We start from the raw sequence: 27,965 nt of genomic DNA on the forward strand, positions 1-27,965 counted from the left end.
AAATACTAGAACACCACATCCAAATACTAGAACACCACATCCAAATACTAGAACACCACATCCAAATACTGGAAACTCACATCTAAATACTAGAATATCTCATCCAAATACTAGAACATCATATCCAAATACTGGAACACCACATCCAAATACTGTGGGACATCATATCCAAATACTGGAACATCTCATTCAAATACTAGAACACCACATCCAAATATTAGAACATCTCATCCAAAAACTAGAATATCTCATCCAAATACTGGAATATCACATCCAAATACTAGAACATCACATCCAAATACTAGAACATCACATCCAAATACTAGAACATCGCATCCAAATACTGGAACACCACATTCAAATACTAGAACATCACATCCAAATACTGGAAACTCACATCTAAATACTAGAATATCTCATCCAAATACTAGAACATCATATCCAAATACTGGAACACCACATCCAAATACTGTGGGACATCATATCCAAATACTGGAACATCTCATTCAAATACTAGAACACCACATCCAAATATTAGAACATCTCATCCAAAAACTAGAATATCTCATCCAAATACTGGAATATCACATCCAAATACTAGAACATTTCATCCAAATACTAAAACACCACATCCAAATACTAAAACACCACATCTAAATACTAGAATATCTCATCCAAATAATAGAACATCACATCCAAATACTAGAACATCGCATCCAAATACTAGAACATCGCATCCAAATACTGGGGCATCATATCCAAATACTGGAACATCTCATCCAAATACTAAAACACCACATCCAATTACTAGAACATCATATCCAAATACTGGAACACCACATCCAAATACTTGGACATCATATCCAAATACTGGAACATCTCATCCAAATGCTAGAACACCACATCCAAATATTAGAACATCTCATCCAAATACTAGAATATCTCATCCAAATACTGGAATATCACATCAAAATACTAGAACATTTCATCCAAATACTAAAACACCACATCCAAATACTAAAACACCACATCCAAATTCTAAAACACCACATCTAAATGCTAGAATATCTCATCCAAATACTAGAACATCACATCCAAATACTAGAACATCACATCCAAATACTAGAAACTCATATCCAAATACTGGAACACCACATTCAAATACTAGAACATCGCATCCAAATACTCGAACATCGCATCAAAACACTAGAACATCATCTCCCAAAACTGGAACATCTCATCCAAATACTAGAACACCACATCCAAATATTAGAACATCTCATCCAAATACTAGAATATCACATCCAAATACTGGAATATCACATCCAAATACTAGAACATTTCGTCCAAATACTAGAACATCATATCCAAATACTGGGCCATCATATCCAAATACTGGGCCATCATATCCAAATAATAGAACATCACATCCAAATACTAGAAACTCATATCCAAATACTGGAACACCACATCCAAATACTAGAACATCACATCCAAATACTAGAACATCGCATCAAAACACTAGAACATCATATCCAAATACTGGGCCATCATATCCAAATACTGGGCCATCATATCCAAATAATAGAACATCGCATCCAAATACTAGAATATCGCATCAAAACACTAGAACATCATCTCCAAAAACTGGAACATCACATCCAAATACCAGAACATCATATCCAAATACTGGAACACCACTTCCAAATACTAGAACATCGCATCCAAATACTAGAACATCGCATCCAAATACTAGAGCATCACATCTAAATAATAGAACATCACATCCAAATACTAGAACATCACATCCAAATACTAGAACATCACATCCAAATACTAGAACAACATATCCAAGTACTAGAACAACATATCTTAGTACTAGAACATCACCAGTGTTTTTCATTACCGTTATAGTTTTAAAAATTTCCAAACAATACAGTTAAAATTGTCTTTATGATTTACGATTATTCTACCATGCGTTAGTATTTACGACAATAAATGTTTTTATTGATGATAATTACATTATTAAAATGTAATTGATTATATTTCACAATTTGCTTTAATAAGGTGAAATCCAACACTCCAATATTGATGTGTGCAGTTCCTGGATTTGATGCAAGTGGGCGAGTGGATGATTTGGCTGCTGAACTCAACAAGCAAATCACTTCTATTGCTATTGGTTAGACTCAAAATTTTCATTTTATTGTTAGCATTTATATCAGCAATTCATAAAAATTTGTCTATGATCATAAACCAATGCAATACATTTTATACAATGTATTCAACATTTAATTTGTTTTTTTTTGTAACTCGATAGGGTCAGCTGAAGGTTTTAGCCAAGCAGACAAGGCCATCAACTCGGCCACAAAGAATGGAAAATGGGTAATGTTGAAGAACGTTCATTTGGCTCCTCAGTGGCTCGTGCAACTGGAAAAGAAACTCCACAGTCTAACGCCACACAATAGTTTCAGACTCTTTCTTACTATGGAAATTAATCCAAAAGTGGGTATTTTTTATTTCTTTTCCATAAATTTACAGTAATTTTGCTTTTATTTAGTAGCAATAATGTCATAAAATGGCTTACAAAATCGTGGAATATGATATTAAATTGTATTAAAATTATTGTATGTCAGTTACCTGTCAACTTGTTGAGAGCTGGAAGAGCATTCGTGTATGAACCCCCTCCAGGTATACGGGCCAATCTGCTTAGAACGTTCAGCACCATTCCAGCTGCGAGGATGACTAAGGTAGACAAACTTCTTTTTGGATTCGAATTTGTGTTTTATTTGTATTTTACTTATCTGTTTCTGTTGGGATTACTTCTATCATTAACAATAGTATGCCTAAGCTGCTCTATTTTTAGGTATTTATCTTGTTAAGTAATAAATACAGAGCTAGTAAACTGTACAAAAATGGTGGTTACTTAATAAAAAAACATTTATTTGAACCATTTGAAGTTATAAAAAATTATTATAATTATAATATAATAATAATTATAATAATAATCATTTTTCAAACAAATTGTTTCAAATAATTGTTAAGGCTCCATACGAAAGATCGAGATTATACTTCTTGTTGGCTTGGTTCCACGCAGTTGTGCAGGAGAGGCTGACGTATGCACCACTGGGATGGTCCAAGAGGTTTGACGTACTTTTGTCTTTATTCAAGTTTTATAATTTTTATAATTTCTCTCTTCATTAGATTTTTTTCCATTCATATTTTGTCTCAGTATGCTTCATTGCCTTCATTCACATCATTCACATCATTCACAGATACGAATTCAATGAGTCTGACATGAAATGTGCTTGCGATACGATCGACATCTGGATTGATGCTGTATCTCAGGTACAGTTAATTATTTCTGTTAAGATTTGTATCACTTGAGTTTCCTCATTTCACTTTTTTAATTTCCTCTTCAAAGTGTTAGCAACAAACGTCCCACATACACATACACACAGCACTGCGTGCACATGTATGAAAACATTAGGCACTTTTTAATATGCTAAAACATTATTACATCTTGCATTTGAATAATGTTGTGTTAAGCCTGGTACTTCTTCTATCATTGAGCCATTTGTGCTACTGATGTGTTACATTCAGTTTACCAGCATTTAATAATGTCTTTCTCTCCAATGATGGTCGTTTTAACATTTTGAACCCCTGCAGGGTCGCACGAACATCCCGCCGCAAAAGGTACCATGGGATGCATTCAGAACGCTCCTGTCACAATGCATATACGGTGGCAAGATTGACAACCAGTTTGATCAGGCTAGTTATCTTGATTTGATGACGCAATTATTATTTTAGTTTTATGCCCCAATAAGACAGACTGTTGGAAATAATATTATTTCTTACCTATGTAAAGTTATTTGAGGGCCTTAAGTTCGTAAATTTTTTTAAATTGACACAATTAATTTTGGATTTCTTGTAATAACTCACCTATATTCAAATGTTAAATGTTTTTATTGTTACGTTGAATAGCGTCTGATGACAGCTTTCGTGAACAAGTTGTTCACTGAGAAGAGTTTTGATTCTAAATTTGTGCTGGTTCCTTCGATCGATGGCAACAAGGAGAAGAACATTTGCATGCCTGACGGTGTCAAGTTAGTTTATCATCTTCACTATTATAATAATTTATTTAGTTATTTCAATGCTTACTTTACTTTTTTTCAATATTTCTGATCAAGTAAAGATGCGTTGGATAAATTGTTTCTGTTTATTATAAGTTTTATTCAATTGAAATGAACCGACAGGAGGGATGATTTCGTTCACTTTATTGAAACTCTCGGTGATCAACAGACGCCATCGTGGCTGGGTCTGCCAAACAACGCTGAGAAGGTACTTCTCACCAGTCTAGGTAGGTTGGTTGTTTGATTTGCTTATTGGATGGTGTTGATTGATTGATCAGTTGTGATTGATCTATCGGTCAGCCAATTAGATTATTTGATTTGTTTGTTGATTAGTTTGTTTGCTAGTAAATAGATTTACAAAAATATGTAGTTGGTTTAATAATTGACCGAATGATTTTAGAAAATTTATTGTTCATTGATATCAAATGGCTCTCTTATAATTTGCCATGCCAGGTTCGGAAATGATAAACAAAATAATGAAGATGCAGATGTTGGAGGATGATGAGGAGCTGGCCTATGCACCCGTTTCTGATTCCTCGAACAAGGAGAGGAAAGCAGTTGATGGCAGGCCAGCTTGGATGAGGACGTTGAGCAATTCGCTCCACACCTGGTCTCAAATGCTTCCTAAGGTTCTAATATCTTTTCATCTGTTTTTTATTTGTCGTTATTATTGTTCGTTATCAATTAAATCAATGAATTAAATTATTTCATTTTTGAATGAGAATAATGATTTGGTTATTTGGATTCTTCATCGACAACCCGCAATGATACTAACAACACTTGTCAGAAGACATGTGCATTGTAACATTTGTTGTTACATTTTTGCTATTGCTGCATAAAAAATGTGGCTTTGAATTTAAAGAGGTTTATGCTGAGAAGTAGGCAGTTAGGTTGGTAGATTATTCCACCGTTGATAGTAAACAGTCACATCACAACCTGCCAACTGCAATGGTAACTAACTCGTTAAATTATTCCTGAAATAGGTGAACCAATTGATTTGTTGTTTAGGAAATCAGTTTAATGACTGATCTATTGATTTAATGTATTGGTTGATTTAATTTTTTGATTGATTGCTTACTTGATTGAATGGATGATTGGCTGGGTCGCTAGCTAGTTGGTTGATCGGTTGGTTGATTAATCGATTGATTGATTAATCGGTTGGTTGGTTAGTTGGTTGATTGCTTGATTGATTGATTGGTTGATTGAGATAATCCGAGTTCGTTTATTCAATTTTACTTGATAATTGTAATTCATTTAATCTTCTTTCATAGATGGTGAGTCTCAATAAATAATATAAGTATAAAACTTATATTTTGTACAAATTGTAAAATATGTTGAGATGGGCGAAATTTTGTTTAATTTTCATTTCAATAACAACAACTATCAACATAGAAGTCATTTTGTTTGTATGAATGAAAATATATTATATTATATTATATTATATTGTATACATAGATATGGTGCTGGATGCAATTATTTTTACATAAAGTGTGTTAACAAGTATCTATACTTGAAATTTAAGTTTTTTGGTCATTTCAGTGAAAGAAATTTACTTCAATTAAATTTTCTAAAATTTGGAACTGAAAAGTTAGGTTGAGGGTTAACTTCTAACCATAACCCCGCCCATCTTATTCATTAGATCATTTTAAGTGAAATTGAAATTAACCTATTTTTTTAATTTTTGTAATTTATATTATGTTAATTTATTTAATATTTAATTTATTAATTATTTTGTCAGCCTAATTATTTGTTTGCTGTCTGCATTGTTGATCATTATTTCATTAGGTGTATGGTGTTTATTTGTTTGTTGATTTTATGTGATTTTTAATATTATTTTCATCAGTTAAAATTTTTATCTGCCACAATTTTAATGCCTTTTTTTCTATTTTTTTTATCAAAATTTCGGAATTGGTTTTATTAATTTCATTGTTTAAGCCAATTAATTGTAGAAATGAGTTCATTCAAAATCTCATGTGCATTTATGTGAAAACATGACAGTCACTCAAGAATCAGTACTTTGTTAAAAGTCCATGTTTATGACTCACACGACACACCATTCTTACTCCATAGGCGATCACACATCAAAAGTTACTTCTAAAGCAATCACAATAATAAAAAAAATTTTACAAAAAATTCAATAAACTTTCATTCTCTGAGCCATACTACATAGAGAGCATGTTGTATTGAATGACAGACAATTGCTCCGCTGAAGAGGACCACGGAGAACATCAAGGACCCTCTGTTTAGATTTTTTGAAAGGGAAGTGAATGCAGGCATCAAGTTGTTGGCTGATGTAAGGAGGGACATGGAAGATGCCATGCAGATATGTTTGGGAGAGAAGAAACCGACCAACCATCACAGAGTTCTCATAGCTGAGTTGGCCAAGGGTTTGTGGTTGTGGTGATGTCTGTGCTGTAGGTGTTAGGGTTAGGGTTAGGGTCTGTGTTGGGTCTGTGTTGGTATATGTGTCATTTTTATTTCTATTGTGTTCTGTCATTTAAAATATTATTTTTTGTATTTTAAATGTCAAATTCCATTTCTCTTGTTTTTACATCTTATTAATTTTCATTGGTTCTTTTGACGAGTTACTCTATATATTTTACGATATTGTTTTCTGCACTATTTAAATTTGACTAACAATATTGATTAAATTAATAATTATTAATCTTCCAAGTTTTGTGGAATAAAACATTGAATTGAATTAACGAGTAAAATATGCTGTTGGTTAATTTTAATTAGGTAATTAATTAATTAATTAATCAGGGATCATCCCGAAGACCTGGCAGAGGTACACAATCCCTCAGGGCATTACAGTCATCCAGTGGATCACCGACTTCAGCGATCGAGTTCGACAGCTTCACTCCATCTCGCAGGCCAGCTCGCAATCTGGTCCCGCTGCTCTCAAAGTAAACCACCACCACCTCTTCTTCCTCTTTACATTCTGACGTCTCACTTCTTATATTTCATTGGGATACAGATTCTGTTTTATGCCTTGTCTAATAGTTATGATCATTATTACAATTGCAGTCTTTTGATAACGATCGTTGATTACTTTCTATATTGATCAGTTATTTGTCTTATTCATGTGTTTACTACATTTGCTTGTGCAATCGTGTATGTAAAAACTGCATTCAATAAATCAATTGCACAATAAAAATGCAGCCTCGTTGTTTGCATGTACTTGTACATACAAGATGTTTGCATAACATGTATGTATGTATGTATGTATGTAAGTATGTATGTATTTTATTTATTTTTATTTATTTATTGGAAGATATGTATGTATGTATGTATGTATGTATGTATGTATGTATTTATGTATGTATGTATGTATGTATGTATGTATGTATGTATAAAAATGTGTGCCTACACGTTTGAAGGATTTGTACAAAAACGTGTGTTTACGAACAATCACACACACACACGTGCACCCAACAGAACTTGCATCTGTGGTTAGGTGGTTTGTTCATTCCTGAGGCATACATCACGGCATCTCGTCAGTACGTAGCCCAGGCCAACAGCTGGTCACTGGAGGAACTCTGTCTGCAGGTCTGTCCCTTCGTTTCTTTGCAAGCTTGTGATATATTTATCATTAAGTCATTTAATTTATTCAGATATTGGTCTTTTGGTTCTTTCTCTTATTCTGCTGCTCGACATAAGTAGTCCTTGTTTAAATTTTCTGCCTGTTTCATTTAATTTCAGATTTACTTTTTTCATTAAAAAAGTTATTTACCATTTTATCAGTGCACAAAACTTACACAGACAGCATTTGAACTAGGTCACTTAGTTATTGTTTTTTAAAGCAAATAATAAATAATTTGAACATAACGAAACGTGCAGGTCATAGTGCATGAGAACAAGGACAAGGTCAAATTGGATGCATGCAGTTTCGGAGTTGTCGGTTGGTTGCGGCTGCTCATGTCGTTGTTACTCATCTAAATTTTCTTTAGTCATTTATTAACATCACTGTGAAAACTTGTTGTATTCATTGTTGGATTAGTTTGAGATCAATCACGTTGGCTGGTTGACGTGTGGCTTTTGCTTAGGGGGTTGGAATGGTGTGCTCTGATTGGATTGAATATATATGGTGTGCAACAGTAAGGATTGAATATTTTCAAATGTTTTCAAGTTTGTTATTTGAGTGTTTCAGCATACATGTTTCTGTCAGTTACAACTTACGAAGTTTCATTTTGTGTTTTGTGCTGCAGAAACATTTGATTAGGTGACACAATAATCCAAATACTAATGAATTGTATTAGAGTGATTTAGTATAAGAAGTATGATGAGGATATTAATGATAATGATAATAGTAATAATGATGTTTTGAAGGTTTGAAGTTGCAAGGCGCTCTCTGCAGTGACAATGCCCTTCAACTCTCCACAACCATATCAACGGACCTTCCTATTGTCTGTCTCAAATGGGTTCGGTATGTAACTTCATATTCTTTGCTTATCTGTGTTATCAATGTATGCGCGCTTGTGTTGTTTTCGTTTGTTTGCTAGCTCCTGTGGCGTGATGTCTTCCAAGACCTGCAAATTTTTGTTTGTCATATTTGGTTGTGCTGATATTGGTTAGGTTTTGTTTCTTTGGATCAGCAAGTGACCGATGAAAATGATGAATATGTTGTCAATAAAAAATATTGTTCAGCTGATTGTGATGATACATTAACTTAATTGCACCACCAGTTTTGACAGCATCCAATCATCAGAGACGCGCATCAACCTGCCCGTCTACCTGAATCCCTCCAGAGCTCAGCTTCTCTTCACTGTTGACTTCGAGTCGAAAGGTGAGGGTTCAGGCAAGGACCACAGTTTCTATGAGAGGGGAGTGGCTGTCATCGCAAGTTCTCTTGGGTCCTGATCAACTTGAAAGTTGTTGTCTTCAGGATTGTGCTGATATGGATTTAATGATAAAAATGCTTGAGATGGCAATGGATTATCATAGTTCGATCCTAGTAAAACATATATATAGAAAATTTTAATCATTAAATTAGCTTTTTTTGTGCTAAACTTTAATTGAACCAATTATATCTTAGAATCACTATACTTTCCTTATTATTGTATTTTAACGAAATTTTGGTGGATTGATAAATTACAGGTGGATGAATATCAATGTATTGCTACGAAACATTTACTAAATTAAATTAACTTTATTAAATTGACCCGTTTGATTTTGATTCGTGGGTTAAAGTTCACGTTAAAATTTCGTCGTTATGTCACATTCAACTTTTAAAACATCAAATGTAGTGATGGGAGCGTTATTACGTAAATTTTAATAATAGTTGATAGCTTTCACATTTCTTTTGTTCATCTCGTTCCAATGCTTATTTGCTTTATTCATTGTCTATTTGTTCCGTTGTTCTCAATCACATTTCGAGCATTTGACCACACGCTGTTTTGGCTGGTTGAATAAAATTATTAAATAATGATTTGTTTTGGCTGGTCGAATAAAATTATTAAATAATGATTTGTTTTGGCTGGTTGAATAAAATAATTTAATAGATGCCGTCCTCAATCATATTTCAAAGCCGAGTGGCTGCTTGACATTCATTTTTGAACGATCGATTTGCACACGGTCTGTTGAATAATCATTCCACTCACTCGTGCGTGAGTCTCAATCAACTAACTACCCGATGCACTGGCATGCTGAAATGTTTGGAAATATGCGCTATCGATTGAGTATCCATCCTATCGAGTTGCTGTCAATGCTGTGCAAATAAACGTGGCTGCTTCCTATTTTCATTAGATGTGGCGTTGCCTGCGCACGCAGCTGGTACCTATTGCGAGCATCATACGTTGTGTTGCAGGTCGGCTGGTTTGTACGTGAACGTGGTCGGTTCGTATGTTGCGTCGTTCGATAGCCTCAACTTTCGGCCGATGAACCTAATAATACGGGAGCATTAAGTTAGTTAACGATTTGTGTGCACCTGCAAATGCTTACATCCGAGCTATTATTTCATGAGGATTTTTGCAATAAACTTGACTTTCAAAACCACTTATTCGAGAAGTTGATTTATTGAAAACATACAAACAACTTCGACAATCGTTTTGAGAAAGGGTCCTAAATGACTCGATGAAATGTGTTTAAAATATTCAAAAACAGCTTCATGATAAATTAAAATTTGTGATTAATCAATTCTTTTAGTTTTAGAGCGGCAAGTTAGTTTAGTACGGTGGAACTTCGCTATAAATTTGTCTGCAGCGTATAACTTCATATGACAGGATCGTGTTTATAGGCAGGTACCAGGAGGATGATCATGGCTGATGCAGTCATCGATGTAAAGATGATAACGAAGAAGAGGCTGTCCAAAACATGAGCCACTTCCTTCCATTCGTGAGTCAGATCAGTTCTCGAAGGCTTCGACCGATTCTCTCTGAATGGCCTGTTCAGTGTTATGATAGACACTTATTGTACTCTCGAGATATTGATTTAACTAATTTTTAACTTGGTGGGGAATAAAAATCGTTTGAAATTATTAAAATTATAAATAACTTAATACGTACCTCCTTCCAAGATTTTCGACATCCAACTGCTCATCTTCCAGTTGCCCGTTAATTTTTGAACTCAACACAGGATTCTGATTATTTAAAACTTGGCGAAGTCCATTTTCCAAAGATGTTGATAATTCTTTTCGTTATCAATTTAAATATTCTATAATGCATGTTATCATTAATAACATTTATATTTCAATTTGAAAAAAAAACTTAACTTAAAATACGCAAAATATTTTATCGACTTCACCATTAGGAGAGGAAATATCTCTCAGTCGATTTCTGGCCATTGTTTTTGGTTTCCTGGCATGAACTCTCATGATGGTGGCCAGCCAGTGGAGTACCAGCAATCTGAGCAGCTTAGGAACTGGACGCTCAGCGTCTCTATGGTGCAAATTGAGAATGACGACCGTTAAACATACCGACAATGTGCCCAGTGCCATTGTGCAGGTCAGGTAGATAACTGCTCGTTGTGGGGCAGTTTTTAAAAAAATTTTATTCAGAACCATCATCATCGTTTGTTGGCATTCATTTTTATTTTTAGTAGTAAAACTAATCTGACAGATTTATTTTGATTTGTGCGATTCTACTTTAAGCTTATCTTTTTAAAATTTTGTACATTGAAAGCAAATTAGTCCTTTTTATTGCTAGTCGTTTTAAAAACTTAGAAAATATAGGAGAGCAAATAAGACAATGAACAACGGAGAGTAAACAGTGAACCCAGTCAACCAACGTTCCTGATTAATGAATGGCACACTGTTCTTGCCACATTGTTCTTTGCGAGCAGTTCTTTCATTGTTTTGTCACACAGAATTAAACAAACAGGATCAAGCTCGTTTCGTTAACACATTTTTTTAAACAAACATTTAAATAGAGCGCACGTGTCTATAAAAATGTTGTGAACCTCTTAACCAACAGCACTAACCAATGATTGGAGTGTGTAGGGATGTGCGTGGTACATTCTCTGCAACCATCAGCAGGAACACTGTGAATGCCAGCAACACCGATATACCGAGCGATATTTTCTCGCCGGCATCTGGCGGCAAGCAGAAGACGACCATGACCAGGATGGAGAGGAGCGTGCAGGGCAGGATGATGTTCATGACGTAGAACATGTGTCGACGCTTCAGGAATAGAGTGAACTCAACGAATGGGTAGCGAGTGTTTGGACAGCAGGGCAGAACATTTTCCTTCCACTCCACTTTCGTGTGGTAGATGTCCCACTCTCCGTTTAAACGGAAATCGTGAGTTAATACCTGTTAAGAAGGATCGAGCAATGTATGAACATCAATCAGCGTGCAGGCGTGCAATGTCGCTTTGTTCATTTCTAGTTTTGACCCAAAGTTAGTACGTATTATACGTAAGGTACATTGCGCGATTAAAATGTATGCACAAGCACAAGCATGATGAAGGTAACTAAAAGGAAAAATTTTTGAGCATCTGTGTTTCTGCTAGAGTTGTTTAAAAATTAAAAAACGTTAAATATTTCTCAAATAATGAAAATTTATAAACATTTGTTGAATGAAATAATGAAAATAATTTTGTTTAAATTTTATTGCGTTAAAAAGTTTTGCGCGGTTTGAATAAAAATTTGAAAGTTTAATGATGTAAGAATGCATCTGTGTAACTATTCGTCATCACTGAGTAAGGATAACCTCGCTCGAAGCGTTCGTCATGTTCATCCGACTGCTGTAATAAGCCCATGCCCCGAGCTGGATAGGACAGGATTGGTCGTCGAACGGGAAGTACCTGAACAATCAATCCTTCTCATTATCAATCAATCCATCAAATTATCAATCAATCCATCTATCAAAAATCTTTCAATCAATCCATCTATCCAAAAACTCTTCAACTCCCTGTCACTCTGACATCACTTCATCGCCAAGCAACGACATTTATTAAAATCTTAAAAAAACCAAATAAACTAATGAACATCAAATTTGAAACACCGAGTTGAATTGAAGTATTCCATCGAATGGTCACTCGTGCGACATCAGTTGAATTTTCAATCAATCAATCAATCAATCAATCAATCAATCAATCAATCAATCAATCAATCAATCAATCAATCAATCAATCAATCAATCAATCAATCAATCAATCAATCAATCAATCAATCAATTAATCAACCAATCAACCAACTAACCAATCAATCAATCAACCAATCAGTCAATCAACCAATTAATCAACCAATCAATCAACCAATCAATCAAACAATCAATCAAACAATCAATCAATAAAATTGATTGTCGGTCGATGGATTAAACAGTCCATCTATTACTGCTTGATCAAAAGAAGCACTTAGTAGTCTGCTCGATGGAGCGAAACCAGTTTGCAGTTGGTTTGCAGTTGACGACGATTCAACATGCAGTAGGCAGTCAGTGATTAACGAGCACTGTTATTAACTGCAGTCGCTGACATCGTTAATTTACTTTTTTGTTTATCTACTTTGCTCCCAAGTATCATTTCTGCCTCTTTCATTTTTGTTTCCATTAATTATTCATCTTCTATTTTTTACAGGACTAATAACACAACCACACTGGTACACACTTACATAGCATAAACACAGCCAAACATCCACTTGCTTGATATCAATACAATTACCCCTCCACAACAATACACCACACACCACTACGCACCTCCACAACAATACACCACGCCACACACCACTACACACCTGCACAACAACACACCACCACACACCTCTCCATCAACACACCACACACCACTGCACACCTCTTCATCAACACACCACTACACACCTCTCCATCAACATACCACCCACCACTACACCGACCTGATATCGATATCACAAGTCGTCGTGAAGACACCTCCAGGCTCCCAATGTACGTGGCCGTCGTGCTGAACCAAAATGCGAATTTTGCGGAAATCTGGTGAGAGTTCGTCGGCTCTGTGGACATTCCAAAATTTGTGCTTCAATATTTTAGCGACTGATATTTCATTCATGATATTTTTTGTACGTTAAAACTTAAATAAATTATTATCATCAAGTTGAATAGATCTCATTAAAGAGTACTTGGTTCTTAACAATGTTTTATTGTAACAAAATTAAATAAAGAATTATTCAGTAAACGAGTTAATTAAAAAATTATTTCCGAAAAATGTGGAAAAAGGATCTGGTGACCACCAACCCGTTCATGAGTGCCAGTTCAGGCAGCCAGACTCTCTCTGGCTTGATGACGATGTCCCTGATGCCTTCGTACTCCGAGCTGTTCCATTTCAATCGACCGTCGTCCCAATCCTGGACGTGTTAAATAATTTGTACGGCTTGTTCGTGTACGGTGATTGAATCAATGCTGTGCATGTTCTTGTTTGTCTCTGTGTACATGCAATGCAAGTGTGTGTGTGGGTGTGTGTGTGGGTGGGTGTGTGTGTGTGTGGGTGTGTGTGTGGGTAGGTAGGTGTGTTGCACGAGTCTTTGTATCTGTCCTATCAAATTGTAGGATTTCCAATAAAATGGAAGTTTTTTAATTTTTTTCCAGTAAACACGCCCACAATTTCTTTCACTTGTGCATGCAAAGTCGAGTGTGTGCTGGCTTCACGACTTGTTTATTCGTTATCACTGCCTATTGTTGCATGTTCACGCAGGCGGATGTTGTCGCAACATCAACTTACGCACCACCTGATTTATAAACAAACAAGTTACATGATGTACATAGCAGCATATTTGCACACGTGTATGATCTACTTAGAACTATCGCTTACAAATCTTCTCACATATGGATTGATGAACATACACACTTACAAACAAAATAAAATCTCATCTGCAAACAAACATATGAACATAATATGATGCACAGCACAAACAAGTCTGCACACATGTTTTTTAATTGGAGCAACTCACACAAAAAATTACAAATTGGTTGGAAAAAGTTTCAACATAAATCAAACCTAGCTTGGCATTTTTATTGATTAAAAACAAAAGTGAAAACAGCTTATAAAAATTTTGAATTTAAAATGTCGACCAAATCATCGATCCGCACATTCGTTACGCTACGCTGTGTTTTTTAAAAAAAAACACTTCTCCATACAAATCGAAATAAAATGTGAAAAAACGTCGTATTTCACAATAAGTAAATAAACAAACAATTTCATTATTAATAAAACTAACTATATTACGACGTAGTTAAAAAAATTTTGGATTGAGATGATCATAAAGTGGTCATTAAAAAGGAAATAGCTTGAAGCGTATTAAAAACACACACACAGAAACTGACATACACACATACCCCATACACACGCACGCATACACGCCACACACACACACACACACACACACATACATACATACATACATGCACACACACCAACGTACATAATCACATAATTATGTTTTATTAACGTGCTGCTCTCAATGCCAATTATGGAATTTTATTGAGACTTTATTTGATGTTGAGCACGACCGCCAGATTTTTAAATGTTGAATGTTTCGATTATCTATGATTTGATAAATTTACGTGTATAAACCAATTAGCCAATCACATTTAAGCAAACAAAACAACACAAATTCATATAGTTACGACAGAACAAAATTAAAACAAGCAAGCAAGGCAGGGCAGCCACGAATTCTAACGCGTGTAAACAGCTAGCCACTGTTGCCGAACTTCGCAATTTCCTTTCAAGAAATTTACATTTTGATCCCAAGCAAACTTGACTTGACTAGCACATTTATATTTGTATGAAATGGTAATTAATTGCTTATTCGCTTTTTAATAAGCCAGCAATATGGATGCAATCACTTTTAAAACGTTTCTAATGCGAATATCATTAAGTAGGTAGTAAGGACAAGCGAACGTTTGAAGCCGACGAACTACAAGAAAGAAGACGGATTGCTTACCGCAACTTGGTAGTTTTTATTAAATTTTTATTTTAATTTAATAACTCAGTAAGAAGAATTCTTGTGGTTAAGCCGCCCATAACTAAATAATTGTACAACTGAACGAAAGATTTTTATCTACCAACATATGAATCATCAATAGAAACATACATGTTCGTGAGGAACGTAATACAATTTTACGAAAGTTTATTTCAAAACAAGTTTACAAGTTGTAGGTTTTGTACAAGATTTACAAAAAAAAAATCTTAAAAATAAATAACAGTAAAACTATGAACATTGCAAGCGTTTTTTTTCTTGAAGGATGAAACTGACAGCCCAACAACTGAAAAACATATGAAATATGTGTCTATATATATATATATATACATATATATATAGTGTGTGTGTGTGGTGTGTGTGTGTTTGTGGTGTGTGTGTTTAATGTATAATTGGTGTGAATATTTTTTGCTGAGTGTGTACAGTGCACAAAAAGTGCACAGATGAATAGGAATGGATTGGACAGGATGGGATGCAAAGCGATACGTAACAATACAAAATGATACAAAATGATACAAAACGATAGAAGGATACTAACACAGATTATAAGGCCTGTCGTTGTCAACACTTGAGATCGTTCATCCTGTAGGAGCGTGGAATGTAATGTAACACCATGGTCTCACGTAATGGAATGTGATAGAATGTAAAGTGACATTATGATGTGATGTAACAGCACGGTGTGATGTAAGGGAGACAGCATGACAAGCAGAAAACAAACAGGTCTTAATGAAGAAAGGAATTTGTTGCTACGGCAAGCCTGATCGACAACATGGATTATTTCAATTGACAATAAATTTTAACGAGAACAAGACAACTCACTACCAAAATAACAAAATGAAAAACAAAATATTTGTAGATAAATTAAACAAATTGAAGAAAAACTGAAAACTCAAAGAAAAATAAAATTGGAAAAAATACCATTTATCATCGAACATTTTTAATATTTTGTGATAAAATGATAAGCAAAAAATTAATTTTATTAATGTCATCATTTTTTTTCATCCACAATATCACCAGAGTTACTATGATAATCACCATCTTTGTTAAATTAAATCACCATACATGAAATGTTAATATCAGAATTATATAAATTTATTAACGAAGCCAATGATGCTTCCATAGATCCAGAACAATCACTATCATCGAGTACACTCACAAAGGACGAACATTAGTTCATTCCATTTTTACTTCAAATAACGTTTCAACAAACGTCACAATGACATCATCATTGATGAATCAAGTTGCATGATTAATGCTATCTACGCTCGTCCTCGCATTTGAGATAACATCTGTATTCGTCTTCATCGTAATTTTAGTCTAAGTCGTCATCATATTCATCATCGTCATCATATTCATCATCATCGTATTCATCATCATCATATTCATCCTCATCATCCTCATTATATATTTATATCCATTCTTGCAATCATTATATTAATTTTCATCAAATTTTAGAGTTTTTCCTGTCACGAACATTTACATACATCAGCTGTTTTCATCAATTCGAGAGTTCGTAACAAAATATTCACTAATCTCAAGCATCTACGTTTCCATTACTATCAACAACTATAACACAAACAACATGATGACTGAATAACAATAACGACGTTTTTAAAATTAATTAAAACAGCCAAAACGCCAAAAATAAAAAATCTGTAATAAGTCGTTAATGTTTAAGCAGTAAGAAGTGCCTGAAAGTTGGACAGTATCGAATTAGAGCTTTCTTGAAATGAGAGGTTAACAAATGTAAAGTTAGGTGGAAGTCCTTTGTCTTCATAATGGGCTGCTAGTCAGTTCTTGCGTGGAACATAAATTAAGAAGTAACATACAGTGGTGGAGATGTGGGGATAATATTTGCATCTATTTATAAAATTTAAAAAAATCGTACAATTAAGCTTCGTTTACCACTTTCTATACATACAATTATTAAAAAATATTACTGCATTTTCAACTTTGATCAATTTCAGGTTCAATGTTTCAATATTTCGTACGTATTTTTATCACTGTTTTTTAAATACGGTGCAAAATATTGAAAAACTGAAACAGAAACTGATCTAATCTGAAAATGCAGTGATATCTTTTAATAATTGTATGCACTTGCACAACAGTCTCAACCCTAGCCTAATTATCTACACAGATATATTTACATATATTTGTGTGTGTGTCTGTGTTTGTACTTTTTAATGTGCAAACAGAGCATGGTATGGTTATGTAATTATTTTTATATAAGCTAAATTTCTTCCTTATTTCCATATTTCTGTTGGGTTTAGGCCACCACAGGCAAATCTTAACTCAGCCGCAGTGAGGGGCCATTCAGAGATTGAGGAGAACCGCTGAAATTCAAAAACTTTGGGTCGAAATCAGAATCATTGAATGCTTTCTAAGCATGGTTGACTGGATGCAGTGCATATTTGTATGCCGCAACGACCCAAATTTGATGTCCACGAACTACATCCTTGTCATCTGCAACAACATCGCTGATAACAACATCAAATGACATCAAATGACGCCGACATTGTTCACAAACTCATTCACATATGTAAACAACTTCAACCTCACCATAACCAAAAATACTAAAAATATTAAAATTAACAACACCAACAACATCAAATACATTATCGAAATCATTATCACCATCATCAGTAACAAGGTGGGATAGATGATGGATGACTATTCCTTTCTTAGGCTCCTCCTGCTTGTTGATTCTGAATTTTAAGAAATGATTTGTGGGCGGTTGAGAGGCCTGAGAAGTTCAACAAAGTTAATTAATTAATGTGCGGCTTTGTATTCTTTCTATTGAATATGAACAACAAATGTTAGAATAATGTTTTACTAAATTTTTATTTTAAAAACGTGATTTTTTTTTCTGAGACGGTTTGTAGCATTAGTTTGTACTTTTTTTTGTCTTACTTGTGTTTTTTTGTTTGAAAAAGTTATTAATATTGACGCTGATGTTATTGTTAATTTGTGGTTGGCAGTTGTTGTTCCGCTAACTGGATGGTTTGATTTTGATCGCCCTTAAAATTTTAATATTTTTTAATATTTTAAAATTATAATTTGCCTGTTTTCATCTTTCCTGTTGCTTTTAATTGAAACATCCATTATCGGTCCATGGAGATTTTGTAGAGGAACGGGTTAATAAATTTCTTTGGTAATCTTTAAATCTTCAATTAACTTTGAATGATGTTGGAGGAATAAATTGAACAACTTATTTGGACAAGATAAACAGAATGATGCAACGGATCAAAATTACGTAAATAAAAATTAGTAAACAGAGTTGTTGAAATTAAATTATATAGAAAATAATAAAATAAACAATTAAAAATAAACAAAGTAATGTAAACAAAACAAACAAAATAATAAAAAGCATTTTAGAAAAATTAATGTGTTGTTACAAGAGCCAAAAAAGTAAAATGTTCTTAATATAAAAAATAAAAAACAGAACCAAATATAAAACATTTTCAACGAACCAAAACAACAGAGGCAAATGACATGAAGCACCATCATACAACATTATACACACACACAAGAGAACTGAAAATTATGCAAAACTACAAATTTTTTAAAAACACTTAACTAATAGTTGCTCTATATATGCAACAATAACAACAACAACGTTTCACAACAAATAAACTCAATGAGAATCATTTAAAATCTCAAATCCATTAAAAGAAAAACTACCTGTTGGTAAAACATGTCTATCAGTTTTGGAAAAACAAACATCAACTCATTGAAAACAACAGCAAGCAAACAATAATAACAGCAACAACTTCAAGAATAACATCGTAAATAACAACAACAACAACATCGTGAATAACATCAACAACAACAAACCAATCCATGAATTCTAAGCAGCAGAAGTTGGATCTTAACAACCACGGGATCCAAGACATCAAGGACTCCCCTTGCATCAACGTCGTAATCATGCAACAACCTCCTCAACAACTCCTGCTCCATTAATCCCGCTCTGTTGTTGTTGTTTTTGTTGTTGTTATTGATGATGTTATTGTTGCTATTGTCGTTGCTGTAGTCATTACAATCATCATCGTCGTCCTCATCATCATTTTTGTTGTTGTTGTCCATGCAGATGACATAAGCGCAGTTATTATCCATATTGTTGTTGTTGTTGTTGTTGTCGTTGTTGCGTTTGTTTGCGTTGTGTGCCTGGGCGTCATCATTTGATTTTTTATTAATCTTGTTCTTACAATTTAATTTGATTTTTTTATTTTGGTTGGTGTGCTTATCATTGCTGTGAAGGTAATTGAAGTCATCATAGTCGTTGTTGTTATTGTTGTTGTCCAACAAATCATGATTGAAGTTGTTGTTGTTGTTGTTGTTGTTGTCCAACAAATCATGATTGAAGTTGTTATTGTTGTTGAGGTTAGTCTCAAAATCAATTTGTGTAATAACATTTTTTGATTCGTTGTCAAAATCAACCACAAAATGGTTGACGTCATTTTCCTCTCCGTCCTTCAACTTCACTTGCAAGTTCCCTGCGCTAGAATCAGGAAGTTTAGATTTTCTATCGTCAATGTTATTCTTATTATTGTTGTTAACGTTGTTGTTGTTGTTATTATTGTTATTGATGTTATTATTATTGTCGTGGTTGTTGTTTACATAAACTTTGCTGGTTATTTCATTCTTTATTTTCTGGTTGAAATTTGAAATAAGCTCGTCGTCGTAATTGCCATCACTGTTCTTGTTGTTGTTGCTATTGACATTGTTGTTGTTGTTGGCATTGATGTTGTTGTTGTTGTTGACACTAATGTGATCATTAAAGTTATTATTGTTGATGTTATAGTTGTTAATATCGTTGTGATTGATGTGGTTATAATCGTGGTTTAAGTCGTCGTTGTTAATGTTGTTGTGGTATTTGTTAATGTTGTTGGCGTTATAACCGTTTTTATTATTTCTGTTGGGTCTGTCGTTGTTGTGTTTGTTGTTGCTCAGCTTTATGTTGTTGACATTGTAGAGGACCTTATTGTGGGTCGAACGTTTCTCGCGGCTGGCTGCATCAGTCGGGTAATATGTGGTGTGGCATGTCATGGATGTAATGACGTGATATGGTGACGTTGTGATGTTGTCTGATTGGATGGCAATTGAACTGATAAAAAGTGATTAAACTGTTAAAATTTATTGTTTTTTTACTTTCTTTTTTTACTTTCTTACTGTACTTGCTTTAGAGGTCTCAACGACAAGTACACACACACAACACACACACACACACAAAGTGTACGTGCCATCATTCTGGTTAAAGCCAGAAGACCACTCATTTTGTATAATAGGCGGAATCCCTTGCATTCAAACCAGGTTACAGCAAAACAGTAACAGATGTTTTTTAACATTTTGCCACTCATCTCTCCAATGTGGCGTAGATTGGGTGTGATGTTTAAATGATGTTTAGTGCTGTTGAATTGATGTGATGTAATTTGATGCTGAAATGATGTGTTGTTGATTCAGAGAATGGCGAGCGGTTAATTCATGGGATCTCATTGTTACACACGGACATCCTGAAATACGCTCGTCTGTTCGACCTCAGGCATTAATCAATATTATCATTATCAGTCTTATCACCGTCGTCGTCATTGTCACAGTTTGTTTACCACCAATGTTAACATCACGATAATAGTGTTAGTTGCAGTGTCTGTGTTTTTGAATCCAATCTCATAAAGTGTTTGTGTGTGTATGTGTTTTGTGTGTGTGTGTATGTGTTTTGTGTGTTGTGTATGTGTTTTGTGTGAGTGTTGTGTGTGTTTTGTGTGTTGTGTCTGCGTGTTGTGTGTGTGTGTGTGTGTTGTGTGTGTGTGTGTGTGTGTTGTTGACACCTCTGAAAATTAAGATGAATTGATGAAGATAGTAATTATAATAATAATATGAATAAAATAAAGTATATAAATAATATGTGTAATAGTATTACTATTTTAATGAGACAATTTGTATCCATTTGAATACTAATGATATTACTAATCGCCATCGTAATAATAACGACAACGTTATTAATCATGTTATTTCATTAACATCACAATTCAATGACATACAAAAAGACTTTTTCTTTTATTTTCTTAGTAAGTAAACGTGTTTCTAGTTAATTTTAGCACGTTGGTTTTAAATCTGTAATCCGTTTCTTTGTATCACATCAAATTTTTGAAAAAACTTCAAATAAAATTTTACTCACTTTCATTTGTTATTGCTAACAGTTATGAAAATTATATGGTCATTATAATATAAAAAAAATTCTATCAAGACTTTAATTAGTTGAGAAAAGTCATTTCATTTGAAAATTATTTGAAAATGATATTTAAGAGCGTTTTTATTGCTGATTAAAACAAAACATGTTGACTAAAATTGCATATAAAGTTTATGGAAACGGCTTGAGTGTTTTGCAAACAGACTTTTGACAGTGTTCAACTTCTGGGGCATCAGTCACGTTGCAGAAGCCGGCTGTAACCAGCAAACACAGCTTACTCCATCCTTCCTGTTGGTGTGATTCCATTAAAGCGATTTCCTGGTTGCACGCTTTCCAAGCTCACCACTCACTTTGCCAATTCATACAAGCATATTCATATGCTTATGATTTCACAAGAAATTGGCAACAAAAGATCTGACAGCGTCTTTTTTAAAAACGGTTATGTTGTGAGCGTTTTTCTTTGGAATGCAATGTGATAAAGGAAAATGATTTTCAGATTTGAAATCAGCGTAAAAAATTATATAGAAACATTGAATGTTTTATAGGAAAGAAAAATCATGTATGTCAGTATCACATTTCAGCATTTATGAACCTCAGTTTGTGTTTGTGTGTGTGCAAGTGTGTGTGTGTGTGTGTGTCCAAGTATTCAAGTTTTTATGGTTTTCATGTAAAGAATTGTGTGCGTGAGTCTGTGTGTGCGTGCGTTTCGGTGCGTGCGAGTGCATGTGATTGTGTGTACACTAAAAGGTTCCATGTAAAAGAGACATAGAACCAAGCTTACACATTTTATTATGCTTATTCGCAAATGAAATGACTGACTTCTCATCCATTATTTCATATCCATCATTTGATTTTCATCTATTCAATCTCATCTTTTGTTACTCAATTCTATCTCTAATATTGAATCATCGCATGTGTCTTTTGTACGCTCAACTGCTGAACAATTTTTTTAATTAAATGTTTTAGCCATTCATTTTATTTTTCATTTAGGTTGGTTTAAAAAATTAAATGACTTTTAATTGAGTTGGAAATTTTAAGAAAAGAGGATTACGTACTATTAATTTCTTTCGTAATCTAATCATGACATTTTTTGACACCTTACATCTTATAAGTATGCATTCACTTTTTGTGTGCTATACAAATAAATAAATTAAATTAAAAATAAAAACAACTTACACTCAATTGAATCTAATGTATTTGGTGATGTTCTATATTGCTTGTCTGCTTTGCTTGGTTTGTGTGATTTGAGATATGAGACCAAAATCTTTCGAGGTGTTTGATGTTTACAAGAGTTCACGATGAATAATTGTAATTCATTATAGATAATTATTTTTTTAACTGTTGTAATGACTTTGTCGACTGCTTCAATAAATTTGACAACATTATAAATCTTTAAAATTTTGAAATAAATATTTTTAAACCTTCCGACAAGCAGGAAGCACACTGCACACCTAAGCAAAACAACAACAACAACGCAGCAACAACAACAACAACAGCACAACAACAACAACGCAGCAACAACAACACAACAACAACAACAGCACAACAACAACAACTTCTACTACAACTGCAAAACAACAGATTGTCTGTTGCATGCAAACACAAACAAAACAGGAATGCACATTTATGACTCCGTCCACACAAACGAGCCACCCTTTTAGCGCTAGACAAACTGCAAAATTATACTAAACAAATTTACGCTACTTTTTCAACACAGCATCGCTAGGTGTGTTTTTTCAATGCCAAATTTTTGTAAAAAAAAAAAAACTTGTCTAAAATTTCAAATTTTGCTATTATTCTTGATTTGAAGTAACTCTTATCATAAATTAACGAAATCAATTGCCGGCGAATTGTTGAAGATTACCTAAATTCTCATCTGTTTCGATAAATGATACACTGCTTATATTTTCTTTTTATCACGTGTCAGAAAAAGTTGAATGATCGTGATTTTCCGGCTCAGGTTGCTGCTTCACTACCAGATAACTCGAAAGAGGAATTGAATGATGAATTGGAAGGTGAATTGAATGATGAATTGAAAGATGAATTGAATGATAAATTGAAAAACGAATTGGTAAATTGAAAAATGAATTGAAAGATGGAATTGGAAGGTGAATTAAAAAATTAATTTAAAGATGAATTGGAAGGTAAACTGAAAATGAATTGAAAGATGAATTGGAAGGTGAATTAAAAAATGAATTTAAAGATGAATTGGAAGGTAAATTGAAAATGAATTTAAAGATGAAGGTTAACTAAAAATGAATTAGAAGATGAATTGGAAGGCGAATTGAAAGTGAACTTAAAGATGAACTTAAATATAAATTTGAAGATGAACTGAAATATGACATGGCTTGGGCAAGGTGGCTACAAATAAGATGATCACGTCTGTTCTCATCATTCCGAACAATTAAAATCTGTTAGACCATTACACATGCACATAAACCAAATCAGATGTTTATAAATTACAATGAAATCGTTGCAATTGTAATATGTTAATACTGAATCGAAATTTTAGGTATCATCTAAATAGTTTCAAACAGACTTTAAATCATCGTGAGTACTTTTGTTTCTAGAATCGCGCTATATAAATATATTTAATAGAATAATTAAAGTTTATAATTTCTAAAAAAAATTTTCAAATTTTCTCTGAAAAACTTAAAATAATAAACCTAAAAGCATTAAGGAAACACGAGACCTGTTCTAAACAAGGCAATTTAAGCACATTTGAAATTTCTTGTCATGTTTTATTGACCAGCCTTTTCAATAGCGTCACAACTACCATTTTAATAATTTAATTTTCAGTGAGAAACTTTCACGGTCTCACTACGCTCGCTAGCTTTATTATTATCGCCTCTGCATCTTCAAAGATTTTCACAATCATAAATTCAAATCAAATCAAAAAAATTTGGAAAAACACAAACTTCTAAACCATGGCTACAAAAATTTATTAATACTACGCTAAAAACATTTTTATTTTTTTCTAAGATAGAGATTTACTTTTATAAAGTTTGATAACAGTTTTGTTAGGTAACAATTTTTGAACTCTTACTCCGTGGCAAAAAGGTGACACTCGTACCTCTATGTGCCTTGTTAAGTAATATTCAAACTGCCCTGTTTCTATTTTGTGACAAATTGTAATTTGGTTTAAAAAACGTTTTAGAGAAATATATTGATATATGGTAATAATAACAACGTTAATTTAAGTCTGGTAATTAACTAATGCAATGTCATGTGTTTTAATGTTGAAGATAAAATTTAGTGTTTTATTTGCATTCACATACATTCGTATACATCTTCCAAGTATCCACCAGCATACATCCACACATCAACATATTAATAATTCCACATACATCTACATAGTTCCACTTCAACATACATTTGCATTGTTCCATATGCACATGCATTCACTGGTGTGAATTTAATCTGGTGATTGAATGTTGGTGAGAAGATGTTGAGATAATTTCATTAACCATGCTGCCCATTTAATTTTTATCCTCCCCTCGTGCTACATTTCAAATTCTCCATTATCAACTTCACTTTTCACATTTTACTTTTGTCGAGTGTACGTATTGTATATATATACTATTGAATGAATGTGTGTATGTATATGTGTGTGTGTGTGATGTGTGAGTTATGTGGTTGTGCAGTTCAATATACGTTACTGTGTGTGTTTGTGTGTGTGTATGTGTGTGTGTGTGTATGTGTGTGTGTGTGTGTGTGTGTGTGTGTGTGTGTGTGTGTCTGTGTGTGTCTGTGTGTGTGTACAAGTGAGTGTTTGTTTGTTTGTACCTTTGTGGCTTTTTAATTTTTCGTTCGTGATGAATGAACTGTACAGGTTGGAGATAGTTGAAACTTGAAACTGCCTAAAGATTTAAACGTGTAACTGCTCATCCATCAAAACATCATGACATAATGCAATTTACATGTACATCACATTCATCGTACCAGCTATGTAGTCAACATCCAGATATATCCACACACATCCACACATATTCATACGCATCCACACACATTCACATACATATACACATTCATGCACATCCACACACATCTACATACATCCACACACATCTACATACATCAAACACGTCCACACATATTCAAACACATCCACACAAATCCACACATATTCACATGCATCTACACATATCTACACACATTTATACACATCCACACACATATACAGACATCCACTCACAGCCATACACATACACCCACACACGGGTGTCATCTTCATCATCGCCTAGGTACAATTTATTTGCATCCTACAAAGCATCCATTTATTCATCGTTTCATTTTTACGCTCCACCTAATACATTTCCATCTTATGAATGCTGGGAGATTATTTTTCAACATCCTGCTTGACATCGCAATTATTCTTTTTTTTGTTTCTTCGTTAAAATTTCCACTAGTGAATTGCTTTTTATATCTCATTTATTATTAAAAAAATTATTTTGATATTTTTATTTCTTGTTAAATGTTCAAGGTTAGGAGAAATGAATTGAATGTAGAAAAAATGAGAAAGATTTTTTTTGATGTTTTACAACCGGACTGGCTACAATAAATATTTCGTGATGAAAGTAATAAAGTGCTTTATTGCTTTTGCTCAACAAACCAATAAAGTAATAAATACGATGCAATGTTCGTACAAACATACAGAGGGGAGGTAGAAAAGTTATTCTCTAATTATAAAATTTGAGAGTAGGTACAGTTGAAGCGGTGGCGTGTGGTAAAACATTTCAATCATTATAACAAACGAACAATGATCTATATTTAATGAATATTCATAACAATAATTCACTTAAACCCAAAAATAAATTTTTTTTTACTTCATACATATCATACTAATATATCTTAAACATTACGTTAGTAAACACAGATGTGCCATTTACACGATATTCATTTCACTGCCTGCTTTAGAAGATTTATTCAAAAATGTATGTTGTTAGAATGCTTGGACTGTTCGGCAAACAAATAGAAACTTACGTTCAAACGCGTTTGCCCACACGCACATAATGCAATACGTCTCTATCTTTGTTCATCATTATCTGTGGAGACAGAGTGCTGCATTAAAGCGGACGACACTCGCACACGGGCCGACCTGACACTCGTAAACTTCTGCAAGAGAATCAAAAGACTGCCTCAGTCGTGCTCTGTTGAATATCATTTTGATCATATTGCAATTATCATCTCTCATAATTTTGGGTACATATATTGTTTAACACTTTATATCTCGGGTAATTGTTTTACCATGGTTTCTATTAAAGTATACTTACTTGTGTGCAGGGCCGGAACGAGGAGAAGGCGGATATAGCAGCTAGTTTCACGCAAAAAGCAACCCCACATAAAAAAATAAAATTTTTTTCTCCAAACAATTAAGTACTTATGCTCTTTCGTCGCCCAAGACCTTCCAGACCTTCAAACCCTGTAAAAAACGTTTCCAAAATGCAATAGAATCCATAACCTTAAAGACCGTTTAAAGCAAATAAATGAAAATATTTTCAATCTTGAAAATAGTATTCAAGCCTTCCCATTTTGAAATACTATTTCAACCGCAACATTGAAAACGCCTAAACGGATTACAAAATCTATAGTGCATACTGTACGTACAGCGTACACACACACACAAATGTTAAATTAATGTAGCAAATGGCTCGTACGTACGTACGTAGGCATACGTTGAACAGTGCACAGATGATTACGTAAAATCGATGGGAAAAAGTCATTGTGAATTTCTTTGAAGTGGATGATGAGTACGGCGTTTAGTTGGTTCGAAGATGTACATGTTATTGAATTTGTATTCAATTTGCATGCCTTGCAACAAGTTAGTTATGTCGCTCCCACTATTTTTTCTCCGCCGTCCGTTGCTTTGTTGTTGTTCTTGTTGTTGTTTTTTGTTGTTGCTGTTTTGTTGTTGTTTGTTGTTTTTTTTCGTTGTTTATCGTGGTTGTTGTTTTTCATTGTTTTTGTTGTTGTTTTAATTTTATTCTCAGAACTTAGTGTTGTCCTTATTTATTGTATGTTATATATATATATTTAAAAATATTCACTTTTAGCCGTAGTGTATGAGAGGCTGCTAAGTAATTTCTAAATAATTCACCGTCGTCATCATCATCATCATCATAACTAGCCTGTCGTGAAACTGCAGATAATGATGATGGTGATGACGTTGAAGATGAAGAGGATGGTGATGATGATGAACTTATCACCACTGTGCTTCTTGGCCGGCATGTCCTGTAAATGAAATGATTAACATTTTTTAGATT

At 33.7% G+C, this 27,965-nt stretch overlaps 2 protein-coding genes across 2 annotated transcripts in view; one reads left to right on the forward strand and one right to left on the reverse strand.

Annotated features, from left to right (window-relative positions):
* HELRODRAFT_106966 (hypothetical protein) overlaps positions 1-9,558 on the forward strand; it is a gene marked incomplete at its 5' end in the record, with an annotated part of 38,084 nt that extends 28,526 nt beyond the window's left edge. Inside the window, 16 exon segments of the mRNA XM_009024480.1 lie at positions 2,068-2,179; positions 2,318-2,502; positions 2,634-2,747; positions 3,043-3,142; positions 3,275-3,345; positions 3,667-3,768; positions 3,982-4,103; positions 4,254-4,357; positions 4,584-4,759; positions 6,325-6,517; positions 6,894-7,036; positions 7,569-7,679; positions 7,971-8,031; positions 8,460-8,556; positions 8,816-9,066; positions 9,086-9,558. Coding sequence (XP_009022728.1) covers positions 2,068-2,179; positions 2,318-2,502; positions 2,634-2,747; positions 3,043-3,142; positions 3,275-3,345; positions 3,667-3,768; positions 3,982-4,103; positions 4,254-4,357; positions 4,584-4,759; positions 6,325-6,517; positions 6,894-7,036; positions 7,569-7,679; positions 7,971-8,031; positions 8,460-8,556; positions 8,816-8,990 — 1,866 coding nt within the window. The 3' untranslated portion in view covers positions 8,991-9,066; positions 9,086-9,558.
* Positions 9,559-10,128: 570 nt separating this feature from the next.
* HELRODRAFT_94890 (hypothetical protein) lies at positions 10,129-19,484 on the reverse strand. Its single transcript, XM_009024342.1, is given in 10 exon segments — positions 10,129-10,295; positions 10,315-10,512; positions 10,634-10,757; positions 10,872-11,084; positions 11,547-11,877; positions 12,277-12,370; positions 13,419-13,532; positions 13,774-13,883; positions 16,054-16,098; positions 19,350-19,484. The coding sequence occupies 9 exon segments, from the start codon at positions 19,470-19,472 to the stop codon at positions 10,341-10,343; spliced, it is 1,326 nt and encodes a 441-aa protein (XP_009022590.1). The 5' UTR covers positions 19,473-19,484; the 3' UTR covers positions 10,129-10,295; positions 10,315-10,340.
* Between the last annotated feature and the right edge of the window lie 8,481 nt (positions 19,485-27,965).

This window comes from Helobdella robusta, assembly GCF_000326865.2.
Source record: "Helobdella robusta unplaced genomic scaffold HELROscaffold_4, whole genome shotgun sequence".
Classification (NCBI taxonomy): Eukaryota; Metazoa; Annelida; class Clitellata; order Rhynchobdellida; family Glossiphoniidae; genus Helobdella; species Helobdella robusta.